This window comes from Notolepis coatsorum, assembly GCF_963971535.1.
Source record: "Notolepis coatsorum genome assembly, chromosome: 14".
NCBI lineage: Eukaryota > Metazoa > Chordata > Actinopteri > Aulopiformes > Paralepididae > Notolepis > Notolepis coatsorum.
This window is the reverse complement of record NC_140178.1, coordinates 86,489,516-86,505,345: the sequence shown is the minus strand read 5'-3', so window position 1 is coordinate 86,505,345 and position 15,830 is coordinate 86,489,516. Positions and strand designations below refer to the sequence as shown.

Here is a 15,830-nt window from a genome sequence, read left to right as displayed (position 1 = left end):
ATGAGCTTGATCACTCCTGTGTCACTGGGCATGCAGGTGAGGGCTGCTAATTAGCTAATTACTGCTGATTGGATACCTGCTGGCAGGTTAAAACCAGTCTCTGAGACACACATGCACTCTGACGGTGGCTAGAGCAGTGTGTTCTAACCGAGACTGGTCACGTTCTCCCCTTCTTTGTTCTTTAGTTTGTACCAGTAATTCGTTGTTAAAGTAGTCTTTTGGGTTAAACACGGGTTTTGGTATCGGTTTGCACTTGCCTTTGAGCCAGGGTCGTAACACAGAGCAGATGTGGAAACTGAGCTACACTTTCTAACAACCTGCCCACTGTACCAAGATATCAGAGACATATACTCCCCAGTCCCCATGAATTGCAAACACCAAAAGAGAGTTTGAAAACATGTCGTTGACATTAGCATGCGGTTTCGTTTTGCGGTCAACAAAACGTGACGTCATCGGACATTTTTTTTTTGCGCATTGCCATTGTACCGAAAGTTGGCACCGTTGAATCTCATGTGAATCGCTACTCGGTAGTACCGACGTGTTTCGGTAGGTACCTTTAACATCATCATCATCATCAAACCTTTATTTGAATAGGCAGGTTAATTAAGAACAAGTTCTTATTTTCAATAACAGCCTATTTGGGGGTAAAAAAAACCCTAGGGGAAAGGGGATGGGGGATAAAATTAAATAAATAAAAATAAAACACAAAGGAACATTATTAAAAAGGCAGGACATACATACAGAGCAACAACTGAACTGAACAACAACTGGCGGACAACAGAACAATAGTGGCAGCATGGTGTTAGCACATGGAGAAACATCTACATGAGTGCTCTAGGGAGTTTGTTAAAGTTTCCTTAAACAATCTAATTGAAATAAACGTTTCCATATTTAAGGTTTTTTGTAGTGTGTTCCAGCTATCAGCTGCTGCGTACTGAAAGGAGGAATGGCCTTTTGAGGAGTTGGCATGGGGGGCGTTTACCAGGATATGTGTGGCTGACCGGGTGTGGGAATTCGGGAGTGGACGAGGGTGGACTAGGCGAGTAAGGTAAGGGGGATTACGGCCTAGAAGTGTTTTATATACAAAGGCCAGCCAGTGGATGTTGCGTCTAATCTCCAGGGAGGGCCAGTTTACTAGGGAGTATAGCTCGCAGTGGTGGGTCCTGTAGGGGGCATTGGTAGCGAAGCGAATGGCGGAGTGATATAGGATATCTAAGCGCTCTAGATCACCTTTACGGGCCAAGCGGTAGATTACATCGCTAAAATCAAATAGCGGCAGGACAGTCATCTGGACCAGGGTGAGTTTAGCAGATCTAGTGAAGGAGGAACGGTTCCTATTCAGAAAGCTAAGCCTTGCTTTGACTTTGGCCTCCAGTTTAGTTAGGTGTTCAGAGAAGGAGAGTTTGGTGTCGATCCACAATCCCAGGTATTTATAAGAGGTGACCAGTTCAAGCTTTTTGCCATCGGCGGCTACAATGGTGCCAGTATGGGAGGTACCCTTGTGGCCGAACCACATAACTTTGGTCTTGCTGGTGTTTAGGACCAGGCAAAGGGTGGAGAAACCAGCTTGGATTTTTAGAAAGCTCTCCTGGAGAGTTTTCAGGACAGCATCCGGGGAGGGACCAGAGGTGTACAGGACTGTGTCATCAGCATAGAGGTGAATTAGGGAGTTTCCAGCGAACTGGCCTATGTTGTTTATATAGATGGAGAAGAGGATTGGAGCTAGTAAGGAGCCTTGGGGGACCCCCTTAGAGATGGATAGGGACTGGGTTAATAGGTTGTCGGTTTTTATTGACTGAGTGCGATCAGAGAGGTAGTTCTCGAACCATGCTACACTGTGATTAGTGACACCAATGTCTCTCAGCCGCTCCAAAAGTACCGAATTCGGTACCCATCCCTACAAATCACAGACTTCATAACAAAGTACTTGAGACATGGTGTCTATATACACCCAGGGCACAAAATTAGAGGCCGCCACCCGCCATCGACGGGCAGATTTTAGGTTTGGCGAGTGAGACTGAGAGGTCTGTCCGCCATGTGGCGGGCAACCAAATAGTCATGTGAAAACCGATCGAAAAACATGATCCAAATCTTAGCGGAGTTCTCACTCGCTGACTTCTGAGCACACAGACCTGCAGCGCACTGCTCCTCCTCCTCCTCCTGCCCCTCCCAAACCTGTGTAAACACAGAGGCTCATATTGCCTCGGGCAGTCTGCTGACTGCTCTAGTCTAGTGGGACCTCCGTGAGCTAATGTTAGCTACCGTTACAAAATGACCCAGTCAACTATTCACTTTTAGTTTAATACATGAGGCATTGTCTAACGTTATCTAGCCGGCTAGCTACTGATAGTTCCTGATATCAACAAATGCTCCAGCAATAGTCTAGTAGTGCATGATGATACCTCCGTTGGCTAGGTAGCTCACGTTAGCTCACTACGAAATGTCCCAGTAAACTAAATAGTTCACTGAGGCGTTGTCTTAACGTTATCTAGCCGGCTAGCAGTAGCTACTTAATTTACGTCTTTACATCACGTCTTTACTTTACGTCTTTACTTTACGTCTTTACATAACATCTTTACATCACATCATGCCCAATTAGCGAGCGATTTGTTTTCTCGCCTATGGTATTTTCACCCAACCTCATACTATGTGGTTGAGCAAAGTAGAGGTAAACCAGCTAGAGAAAACATAGCCTCTGGCCTGAAAGAGGCATCGGCTGCATGGGACCTGTGTGAGGAGCGTTGCTATAACAACAGACAAGGTGGTGTAGCTTAATGACTGGCAAAGGGTCCACTGTGTTGGCCATAGACTTCACCTTGCCATTGGTAAGTTCATTTGATTTGATCTATTCTATTATCTATCTACACTGCAGATAACACACCATGTGGATAAGTTTGTATGTTTGAATTGAGAAATACACATTTCAAAACTATCGGTAATCTCTGCATTTTCCTTGATAACCAAGCAAGTAGACTCGTGACACCATTTATCTATTTATTATATCGCAATCGCACATATTGTCCACAATAATCGCAATTGCACTCTTTCACCAAATCATGCAGCACTGGTTGGCAGTGCTCCAGGTAGTTCTGGTCTATATTATAACACGGTCCTCATGTCACTGCTCACTGGATGCCAGAACAGGCTCTACTAATACCACCACAGTTATTATAACCACAGTCACGACAAAACCTAGGAATATACTGTACATCGGCCTCTATCTAAACGAAACCCTTCCTAATCCTCGACATTCTTCTCTCTTAATCACTCGTTGGATTCCTTCAATCCTTCACTCTCCAAAGACAGGTTGGTTGGGGAGGCTGACTGGGTTGCCGGTGCAATCCCCAGAACTGTCAGTGGCAATACTGACAAAAGTGCCCCTGAGCGAGGGCATCTAACCCATATGTGTATGTACCAACCTAACAGGTATAACTCCTATGTGTATGTACCAACCTAACAGGTTTAACTCCTATGTATATGTACCAACCTGACCGGTTTAACTCCTATGTATATGTACCAACCTGACCGGTTTAACTCCTATGTGTATGTAACCACCTGACAAATTTAACTCCTATGTGTATGTACCTTAACTCATTTGGGGCCAACCACGTAATATTACATGTTTGCCCGACAACCGTTGGGTGCCAACCACGTAATATTACGTTTTTGGTTCGTTTTTATTCGATTTTTATATCCTATTCAATGTCACGGAGCTGTATGTTGCCTGGAAAAGGCATATTGGGAATCCGAAGGTGCAGTACCGGCCAGATCCTGGTAGTGGCGCTGTCTTGAGAATGCAGTAAACCCTGTTGCAGACCGGGTGTCACACTGAAAATGTTCCGGGCGGACTTTTCTGTTAGCCTGAAGCGAGGGCTTCACTCGATCGCATGGAATACTTTTTGGGACACCCGATTCATTATGCAACCGGCCAATTTTAACTGTATCGTGTGTAGGGACGAAACGCCAATGGATTTAACGTTATTAGCGTAGCACATAAATAGCCTCACAGGAATGATCCCAGATCATTCCGATATAACACTCATATTCACCACAGTATAAAACGGGAACGTATGGATGGGGGAAACAATTATTTTTTGCATCTTGAACGGAAGGTTCTTACTGTCAATTGACAATGATATTGGATCCATAGCTATAATATATTATACAACGGCATGTAAATTTCTCGATTCTGATTGGCTGAAACAGTCAAGTTACACGTGGGTATTTGTTATTACCCCACGCTCTTGGTCCCAGGACCCGCCTACAACCGCATTACTATCACTCCGTCATGCGAGTTTTTAGAAGTGAAACAGTAAACATTACGAAAGGATAGTTGATATACAGTAGGGTCATAAAGACTAAATGAAAAACGATTCTGTCACGGCTAATGTGTTAGTTTCTTAAACAATGTTGGATGATGTAATTGATGGGTCATGAGTCATTGTGGAACAAAATAAAAATCGCGCGAATTGATTGATTGACTGATTAATTGCACATTTTATTACTGGCCGCCTTGTTTCCAACTGGTTAAGTTTAGGCACTCTTTCAAAGTCGCTCTCTTTCGAAGTTGGTTAAGGTTAGAGTAAAAAATAAAAATAAATCTTATAGGGCAAAGAAAACCTTTTTTTATTTGTTTTACCTACTTTCTATAGAAGCATCTAAGAATGAAGTTCTATAGAAAGTAGGTTCAAAACTAAAGAAAAGTTGGATGTGTTAGTTTGTTGGATGTCTAGTTGAAAGACAGTTGGATGTCTTAGTTTGTTGGATGTCTTAGTTGAGATACAGTTGGATGTCTTAGTTTGTTGGATGTCTAGTTGAAAGACAGTTGGATGTCTTAGTTTGTTGGATGTCTTAGTTGAGAGACAGTTGGATGTCTTAGTTTGTTGGATGTCTTACTGAGAACAGTTGGATGCACTTCCGAGCTGCGTCCACATGGAGGCAACTTCTCTTTTTTCTTTTTGGGAACTACTTTTTCTGCGGATGGTTTTTTCAATAAATCTTCAATTAATGTGTGTTTATTGTATAGCAATAAGGTTGGATGAATGCGCCAGTTGTATAAAAGCCATTACACCATGTGCAGTCGTGGGTTGTGAGAATTAGACCATGCCTAGGGTCTAATTCTCACAACCCACTCCTGCACGTGATGTAATGCTTTAAAATATAGATTTAGCTATACAAACAACGCGACGCACAGTGAAAGTTTGTAATGGAAAGCTGACCTAACTACAGCGGGCCTCGTCTAATGGCTGGCACCCATTGAGTTAACCCCTATGTGTATGTACCAACCTAACAGTATAACTCCTACATGTACCAACCTAACAGGTATAACTCCTACGTGCAGGGAGCAAAATTAACTTTTTGACTCACCGGCCAGTGGCAGGTAGATGGGAAAAATCTACCCGCCAAGCATATTTCTTACCAGCCTTTTTTTTTTTTTTTTTTTTTTTATAAAATATATATATTATATAATCATACTTGTAGTTGTATTATCTGCGAGACATCGCCACCACGCAACAAGTCAAAATGCTCGCTATCTCCAAACAGCTCCACTGTCTGTGTGTATACTCAAGTAGCCTCCAGCTCCAGCAAGGATTCTCCGGCGCTGCAGCTGGACCCTATACTGTAGCCTCCAGCTCCAGCAAGGATTCTCCGGCGCTGCAGCTGGACCCTATACTAACGTGAGCTACCTAACCAACGGAGGTATTATGCAATGCACTACTAGACTTGCTGGATCATTTGTTGATATCAGGAGCTATCAGTAGCTAGCCGGCTGTATAACGTTAGACAATGCCTCAGTATTAAACTAAAAGTGAATAGTTGACTGGGTCATTTTGTAACGGTAGCTAACGTTAGCTCCCACTACACTAGAGCAGTCAGCAGACTGCCCGACTCTAGCCTCTATGTTTACATGGGTTTGGGAGGGGCAGGAGCAGGAGGGGAGGAGCAGTGTGCTACATGTCTGTGTGCTTGAGACAGCGAGTGAGAACTCCGCTAAGAATTGGATAATGTTTTTCGATCGGCTTTCACATGACTATTTTTGGTACCCGTTTGACTATTTTTGGTACCCGTTTGACTATTTTTGGTACCCGTTTGGCAGTCGCCAAACGTAAAAACTGACCGCCAATGGCGCTTGGCGGGCTTTAATTTCGCTCCCTGCCTACGTGTATGTACCAACCTAACAGGTTTAACTAATATGTGTATGTACAGTGGCGGCTGCTGGATGCTTCGCCACTAGGGGCGCTATACCAAACATTTTGCAAACATGTACAAGGCACGCATTGGTGAATATTATCACCATTGCCTTCGATCAATATATGATCACAGTCAGTCAAATGCAACCACGTTTCCAATAGCCCAACACAAGCATGCACAGCTCTCTCTCTCTCTCTCTCTCTCGCTCTCTCTCTCTCCCTCTCTCTCCCTCTCTCTCTCTCTCCCTCTCTCTCTCTCTCTCTCTCTCTCTCTCTCTCAGATCGATTCAATAAGAAACACATAAGTATATATTGTCATTTTAAACAAGTTACCATTCATTGTCTGAGTGGTTATGCTCTACCCGCGGCGAAATTAGAGAGAGAGAGAGAGAGAGAGAGAGAGAGAGAGAGAGAGAGAGAGAGAGAGAGAGAGAGAGAGAGAGAGCGAGAGAGAGAGAGAGAGCGAGAGAGAGAGAGAGAGAGAGAGAGAGAGGGAGAGAGAGAGAGAGGGGGAGAGAGAGAGAGAGAGAGAGAGAGAGAGAGAGAGAGAGAGAGAGAGAGAGAGAGAGAGAGAGAGAGAGAGCGAGAGAGAGACCGAATTAACTCACTGTTTACGTGGTCCACTCACTGTTGTCCCGACTCCCCAGACTGTTGATGTATATCAAGCCGGAGGGCTTGATAAAGTGTATAATCCGCTGTTGATGATGTATATCCAGTCCACTGTCCAGACTGCCATATAGCTTGTTAGCTGTTAGCAGTTAGCACCACACAACAAGTAGTTTGATTTCTTTGTCCATTTCCGCATCGAACAGACTGCAAACTACCTGTCGTTCTATCGCCATGCTCTAAGACAAACTCTAACCTTAACCAACATTGAAAGAGTGCCTAAGCTTAACCGTCGAAAGAACTTGCAGTCACGCTCTAAGACAAATAGCTCGCATCTCAGTCACAACAACACAACTATCTCTACCACCAACCTAGAATAAGCTAGAATTGGAACATAGAAATTGGATTCGGCCAATCAGAGATCGTCTCCGCGAAATGCTGCTACGGAAAAAAAACGGACGTCGGCCAATCAGAGAGCGTCTCCGCGAAATGCGGCTACAGAAATTCTTGACGCTGCTGCCTAGACCGCTTCAAATCGCGCCCCCGGATTCCAACATAATAGTCATATTTCAACGCACAACGCGTTACGCACTGATTGGCTGCTACGGATACAGCGATCACACAGTGACGCGCACTCAGAGCGCTATCGCGTCTAGCCCGGGCTGAGAAATAAATATAAAAAAATAAAAAAAGTGAGTCACTTCCTGTTCAGGAAACGAGAATTTTTTATTTTATATATTAACGTTATATTGTGCATTGGAAACACAAACATACTTAAAATGAGTAAATATTATTCATTTTAAACATGTTTATATTATTTATAGGGCTATAAAACAAAAAACTAAAAATTATTTTTCTTGTTCTTCTCTCATATAACCAGGGCAGGGCCTGAGTGCGGCCGCCACTGTGTATGTACCAACCTGACAGGTTTAACTCCTATATGTATGTACCAACCTAACAGGTTTAACTCCTATGTGTATGTGAAACCGGTCTTATTTGACATGCCCTGGGTGGGAGTTGAACCCCGGTCTCCCACGCCGCGGGCAACATCGCAGACCACTATACCAAGAGGTGAATTCACCTGTTAAGTCTGTAGGTCCCCCTATAGGGGGGACCCTGCTTTTCTTTATCATAAATCGATCAATAGAGACCGTATTAGATCTCCAATTATCATATCATGGGATATCATTGGAAAGCCACACTCATTGGCTACAACCCTGTCGAAACATTTTCGAGATAGCGAAATGATTGACGGAGCTAGAGCCCTCGGAGGTCGGGGGGTGGTAATGTGTACTTTGGCGCATGCCTCACATATCGGCATGTAACTCGAGAACCGCTGAACGGATTTTGTCACCTGAAAAGGCAATTGACAGGCAACGAATTATATTATATCTATATATTGTATCAAAAGAAATGCACACCCGAGCCGTTAGAGGTCAGCAAAATGGCGCGTTGCAAATCGTCCTCATGATGGATGTTAAGAGGTTAATGTTTTTTTTTTTTTTTTTTTTTCAATAGTCAAGACCATAACCCTATCAAAACAGCAGTCAAAGTGTATATTTTAATTTTTACCGATGTTTTGTACGATTTACCGAAAATGTAATCTAATTATGTCTCTTTTATCGTAAAACCATGAGGAAATGACTAAATCCAGATTTAACCTGGCCATTGGAAAGAGGAGCCTTTTCCCTATCCATAGATGTATGATTTGGCCATAATAAGGTCAAGGTCAAGTGCAAGGTCAAATATGAATTAATAATTAAAATCGATTATCATTTATTACTGTATCTACAAATCCTTCTGTTTAATCATCTTCCCTTTATTCATTTGCTTAGATTTTTTGTACACGTGATCTTAATAAGGTGGTGAATGAGCTCAGTGAGCGAGCTCGGCTTGCTCACAATTGTAACATAGTGTTATTCACCGGATATTTCTGAAAATAGGGCTACAGCTTAATGGGGGGAGTGAGTTTACTTGCAGTACCGCTACATGCCACAGTCACTTCACAACACATGAAGTCCATCGTGACTGTGGATATACTCGCGGTACCTCCGTTACATATGTACCAACCTGACAGGTCATACAATACAAACAATGGGCAGTAGAAAATAAACCTTTACATATCCATACACTGTACATGTATTCCTGTTCCATTTCCTCTCCAGTCATCCCCCCAACTAGTGCCTCCATCAGCAGTTGCAACCGCAGTCCCAGAACCAAGATAAATCAATATGAAAATAGGCTCCATGGCTATAAAGAAGAGAACTCTCCAAAACACTTAGCCCTTGATATCTTTTCTGCTCCACACTCTCTCCACCCATCCATCTACCCGTCCATCCATCCATCCATCCATCCATCCATCCATCCATCCATCCATCCATCCATCCATCCATCCATCCATCCATCCATCCATCCATCCATACATCCATACATCCATTCATACACCCATCCATCCATCCATCCATCCATCCATCCATCCATCCATCCATCCATCCATCCATCCATCCATGGCTCCCTCACGGCATCAGACAGTCTTCACGCCCATTATCACCTCTGTGTGATCCAGCCACTTCGCTCAATTCAGGGCTCGGCAGTGCGAGTGTTTCACTCGCATTTGCGACTAAAAATAGATGTGTGACAACCAGAAAAGGAATTTAGGAGTAAATATTACATCCTACAAGCTGACAGTTCAATGATTTTCTTTCCCCCGGCTGCATATAGGTCAGTGGCTGCATTGAGCAAAGGATTCTACTCAACTGCCAGGACCTGTTGCTTGAACCAACATCCTTTCACTGGTTACATGGTTGCATCAACAAAGCGTGTGAGCAGAGGCTCTTGTTTACTGGACCGTGGCTAACAGCAGTCGGTGGCTAACAGCGGTCGGTGGCTAACAGCGGTCGGTGGCTAACAGCGGTCGGTGGCTAACAGCGTTCGGTGGCTAACATCGGTCGGTGGCTAACAGCGGTCGCCGGCTAACAGCGGTCGCCGGCTGACAGCGGTCCGTGGCTAACAGCGGTCCGTGGCTAACAGTGGTCCGTGGCTAACAGCGGTCCGTGGCTAACAGTGGTCCGTGGCTAACAGCGGTCGGTGCGGTCGGTGGCTAACAGCGGTCGGCAGCTAACAGCGGTCAGTGGGGTCGGTGGCTAACAGCAGTCGATGGCTAACAGCGGTCGGTGGCTAACAGCGGTCGGTGGCTAACAGCGGTTGGTGGCTAACAGCGGTTGGTGGCTAACAGCGGTCGGTGGCTAACAGCGGTCGGTGGCTAACAGCGGTCGGTGGCTAACAGCGGTCGGTGGCTAACAGCGGTCGGTGACTAACAGCGGTCGGTGGCTAACAGCGGTCGGTGGCTAACAGCGGTCGGTGGCTAACAGCGGTCGGTGGCTAACAGCGGTCGGTGGCTAACAGCGGTCGGTGGCTAACAACGGTCGGTGGCTAACAGCGGTCGGTGGCTAACAGCGGTCGGTGGCTAACAGCGGTCGGTGGCTAACAGCGGTCGGTGGCTAACAGCGGTCGTGGCTAACAGCGGTCGTGGCTAACAGCGGTCGTGGCTAACAGCGGTCGGTGGCTAACAGCGGTCGGTGGCTAACAGCGGTCGGTGGCTAACAGCGGTCGGTGGCTAACAGCGGTCGGTGGCTAACAGCGGTCGGTGGCTAACAGCGGTCGTGGCTAACAGCGGTCGGTGGCTAACAGCGGTCGTGGCTAACAGCGGTCGGTGGCTAACAGCGGTCTGTGGCTAACAGCGGTCGGTGGCTAACAGCGGTCGGTGGCTAACAGCGGTCGGTGGCTAACAGCGGTCGGTGGCTAACAGCGGTCGCTGGCTAGCAGCGGTCGGTGGCTAACAACGGTCGGTGGCTAACAGCGGTCGGTGGCTAACAGCGGTCGGCGGCTAACAGCGGTCTGTGGCTAACAGCGGTCGGTGGCTAACAGCGGTCGGTGGCTAACAGCGGTCGGTGGCTAACAGCGGTCGGTGGCTAACAGCGGTCGGTGGCTAACAGCGGTCGGTGGCTAACAGCGGTCGGTGGCTAACAGCGGTCGGTGGCTAGCAGCGGTCGTGGCTACCAGCGGTCGTGGCTAGCAGCGGTCGTGGCTAGCAGCGGTCGTGGCTAACAGCGGTCGTGGCTAACAGCGGTCGTGGCTAACAGCGGTCGTGGCTAACAGCGGTCGTGGCTAACAGCGGTCCGTGGCTAACAACGGTCCGTGGCTAACAACGGTCCGTGGCTAACAGCGGTCCGTGGCTAACAGCTGTGGGTGGCTAAGCGGTCGGTGGCTAACAGCGGTCGGTGGCTAACAGCGGTCGGTGGCTAACAGCGGTCGGTGGTCGGTGGCTAACAGTGGTCGGTGGCTAACAGCGGTTGGTGGCTAACAGCGGTTGGTGGCTAACAGCGGTTGGTGGCTAACAGCGGTTGGTGGCTAACAGCGGTTGGTGGCTAACAGCGGTCGGTGGCTAACAGCGGTCGGTGGCTAACAGCGGTCGGTGGCTAACAGCGGTCGGTGGCTAACAGCGGTCGGTGGCTAACAGCGGTCGGTGGCTAACACCGGTCGGTGGCTAACACCGGTCGGTGGCTAACAGCGGTCGGTGGCTAACAGCGGTCGGTGGCTAACTGCGGTCGGTGGCTAACAGCGATCGGTGGCTAACAGCGATCGGTGGCTAACAGCGGTCGGTGGCTAACAGCGGTCGGTGGCTAACAGCAACAAACGCTTCAACCCTCCGTGCACACATTTCGACGCGTTGCAATCTCCCAGGGTTAGCGCTAACGTTACAACAACGGGTTACACAACACTCGGGTTATAATGTCTCCTGTGCTTTACAAGCACTAACTAGCGTGGACATGCAGAGAGGTCTGGCTAAGTGACACTTGTTTGACACTCAAGTCTATCAATATGGCGCTGATATTCGTCTTTTATATTAGAGGTACCGAAATGAACGATAATCCTAGATGCAAGTTCACAGAGCACCCTACCACATGCAGTTCATCCCCAGACACCCATATTAAAGAAAACTCTCACTTTAGCTATGAATGGGGAAGATGAGCACAGAAAGAGTGGAGGAATGTCACTGAGCAGTGATTTAAGGTGAACGGCTTACATTCTTGGCTACAGTAGTCTCCTTCCTTAAGTAATAAGGAGGTAATAAAAATGCCTTATTATCCACAGCAATATTAATCAATTTAATAAATCTCTGTTGATATATTCCTGTCATAATGCATCAGAAACGGATGACAAAAACTAAAGGTGGAGCAGGTTAAGAGAAAAAGATACCTTCATGTCATGTTCCACAATTTACTGACTATAGCCTAAATCTGCCAAGAATGAAAGGTAGAATAGTTCACTGTGCTCCTAAATTTGTCTGTATATATATATGTGTGTGTGTGTGTGTGTGTGTGTGTGTGTGTGTGTGTGTGTGTGTGTGTGTGTGTGTGTGTGTGTGTGTGTGTGTGTGTGTGTGTGTGTGTGTGTGTGTGAGTATGAAGCCCTGCAATACCCGTCTGCTGCCCTGCTCACACATCTTCAGGGCCGTGCAGAGACCTTTAGAGGGGCAGGTGCTCGAAGGGCAGTGGCACATCTATCAAAATGTTAGAACACCAACTACAGCGTAACGTAACCAGCCAAACTATAGCATTATATTCAGAGAATGTAACACGGAATCTTACAACAAACTGCATCGTACTATATTATGATTATGCCTTAGGGATTTATCGGGCTAATGTGCCCATCATTCCAAGAGGGAGGGCGTCAGAAAACCACAGACAGGCATTCAAATATTTATTTTTATTTATAAAATTATTCTTGATGAGGACCATGGGCAATACATTGCTCTTTACAAAAATAATAATAATAATAATAAAAAATTGCACTTTGGTCATCAAGGGGCACATGGGCAAGTGCTTGGGCACTCAAAGCCCCCCCCCCCCCCCTCTGCACATCATACACAGACTTAATCTCATACGCACACACACATACTGTAACACACGCACACACACAGACTTAAACACATGCGCACATACACACATACACATACATACTTTAAATATATGCGCACGCACACACACACACACACACACACACACACACACACACACACACACACATACACACACACACACACACACACACACTCACATATATTATATACAGACCTATGTACATGCATACAAACAAAAACAATCATGAATCTGCTATAGCTACGACCACATGCACGCTTGCATGGACACACACACACACACACACACACACACACACACACACACACACACACACACACACACACATGTCCAGAATTTCCCAGCTTGATTGAACATTGCTATAAAGCCGGAGTTATTAGGTATAATAAACACATCCAGAGACACAGGTTAGTAAAACATGTCCATCTGCTGTATAATAAAACTCAAAACCTAATTTCAGTCAAACTGTATCCCTGCCTCTTACTTTTATTCTTGATTTAAATTAAAATAATAACTTTTTTAGCTTTAAACATATTATCCACCCCATTCATGTATCTATACATCCATCCATCCATCCAACTATCAATCCATCCATCCAACCCTCAACCTATCCATCTATCAATCCATCCATCCATCAACCTATCCATCTATCAATCCATCCATCCATCAACCTATCCATCTATCAATCCATCCATCCATCCATCAACCTATCCATATATCTGAAGTATACAAGACATATAACAGACCATGGTATCATCATCATCATCATCATCATAATCATCATCCTCATCCTCAGCATCAGCATCATCACCCCCCCCCCCCCCATCCAGTCAGTTACCCCTCCCCCCTGCATGTCCTACCTGGAGTTGGTCATGTCCGTCTGCCGTCCCTGGCTCTTCTCCAGGCCCAGTTTGGTGAAAATCCCCACCAGCACCATGACGGCCACCACTCCACAGATAATATACACAATCATGTGGGTCCGGTCCCGGTCGGGCTCCTCGTGGACCTCTGTGACAGGCACCACGGGCTTCCCGGTGTTGGCCCAGACAGGCGTGTCGTAGTTGGAGCAGGAGGTCTGGTCCAGGCTGTGGATCTTAAACTGGCAGCAGAATCGATAGAAGCAGGAGCCGCAGCAGAACATGTAGACGCCGGCGTTGCAGTTGAACGGCGGGTCCCACTGGCCCATGACGTCGTAGTAACCCCAGCAGCGGCTGCCGATGGCCGGGACCGTGGGCTCCTCGGCTTGCGGCGTGGGCGAGGCCAGCGAGGCCTCGTGGGAGGAGGCGGAGGAGGACGCCGTCTGGTTGGTGTCCGCGGTGGGGGCCTGGCCGGAGACCCACCCGGAGCTCCGACCGCCCAGAGAGGCCATGCCCAGGAGAACGGCCAGGGTGAGGCTGACCCACAGAGGGTGGACCGAGGAAGACATCTTGGATTTTATGTTCCGACCGATTGGAATGTGTGTTGGGGGGTGTTTCAAAGTTTGATTCGTGTTGGATAGTTCTGCACTGGTCCAGCTTACAGGTCCTTGTTTTGAAAAAGCAACAGAGAAATGTTTTTTTTTTGTAAAAACGGGGTCCTTCACCAGGAATCCAAAATGACAGGTGATTCACACAAGTGGGACTTCAGAGGGAGAGAGGGGAAGGAGTGCCAGGAAGAAAAATAAAGAGCATTCAATTACCACTGTGGGAGTTATTAGAGCGCGTGGTTACAGGAAGCACTCTCCGGAGCGTGCACAGGGAAATTGGCGTCGGGGGGCCAGAGGGCCAAGTGAGTGAAACAAATCAATCTCCCATCTCAACATGCTCCTAACTGGAGTGAATGAGTCCCTGGTGAGCCAACACTCAACACAGTCCATCTGTGTGTGTGTGTGTGTGTGTGTGTGTGTGTGTGTGTGTGTGTGTGTGTGTGTGTGTGTGTGTGCCCGGGAAAACTGAATGAAACAACAACAAAAATCCAAAAAATCCTAATTTGAGATGTCACTTTTCCTTCTTTTTTTTTTAAAGCCAAATTACGTCAACGGGGAAGCAGATGTTGGTTGCAGGCAAATCCAGTGGTTTGGAAGGAGTCCAGCCTAGGGTACTGTATGTCACCCAAGAATGAACCTGCCAGTGGCATTTTCCAGAATAAACACACACATCCTGGGTTGAGAGGGTCTATAATCCGTGGAAATGGAGATTTTGTGTCTCCTGATGACAGCGGCAACAGTATAGAAAGCAGGAAATATCCACACAAACACAGTTAGAGGCTGTTGTTTGAACGGCTTCCAGAGAGGGAATACACACTCAACTTGTGTGTGGGGAAAACAAACCCCATGCCGTGGATATTAGAATGGAATCACAACAAGCTGCATAAGACGCTGGAACTTAGGGAATGTTGCTGTGTAATAGTCTAACAACCCACCGTCGGTCATCTGTAAAGTGAGAGTTGTCCGTCTCCTCCTTTTTCTCCCTCTCTTTTTCTCCCCCTCTCCCTCTCAGATTAGTTTGCCTCCATCAGCCTCCCGCTCTCCACCTTGGAGCTTTTTAATCTTTGTCGTGGGCATGTTTTTGCTCCTATGTGTGTGTTTTTTGTTGTTGTTTTTTTAAGCCTAGTGTGGTTAAATAAAGCCAAGCAACTCCGCCTCTTTCCCAATCCTTGATTCCTTAATGGTGACTTTACAAGTGAGACATTAAATGCTAAATTGTCGTCGTCGTCCCGTCCCCCCCCAAGAGTGCAGAAAGAGAGGATTGTGTATAGTGTCCGCCTGTCTTTTTCTCTTATTTCCCAGCCAAAGCGCTGACAGACGGCCGTATGGTTAAAGGATGATTTAAAATACCAATCCAGTGTCCCTGCAGCGCCCCGTATGAAGTCCCATGGTGATTAGTCCAGATCAGACACGCCGTCCCTCTCGCACCCGAGGCGCTTTCTCCTTCACATGCACGCACGCACGCACACACACACACACACACACACACACACACAGAGACACACGCTCCCCCTCTGTCTCTCCCACACACACGCACACACACGCGCGCGTCCTCTCCAAAACACCCCGCGCGCACTGCACTCCAGTCCAGTAGTAGCGACAGACAGCGCTCCGTCAGTGTCACTC

At 46.8% G+C, this 15,830-nt stretch overlaps 1 protein-coding gene across 1 annotated transcript in view; it reads right to left on the bottom strand.

The window, feature by feature from the left end:
* Positions 1–14,165, bottom strand: part of LOC311240593 (protein shisa-9) — a gene marked incomplete at both ends in the record, with an annotated part of 421,247 nt that extends 407,082 nt beyond the window's left edge. Inside the window, one exon of the mRNA XM_084329167.1 lies at positions 13,600–14,165. Within this exon, the coding sequence (XP_084185293.1) occupies positions 13,600–14,165 (566 nt within the window). The remainder of the gene's footprint in view (positions 1–13,599) is intronic.
* Between the last annotated feature and the right edge of the window lie 1,665 nt (positions 14,166–15,830).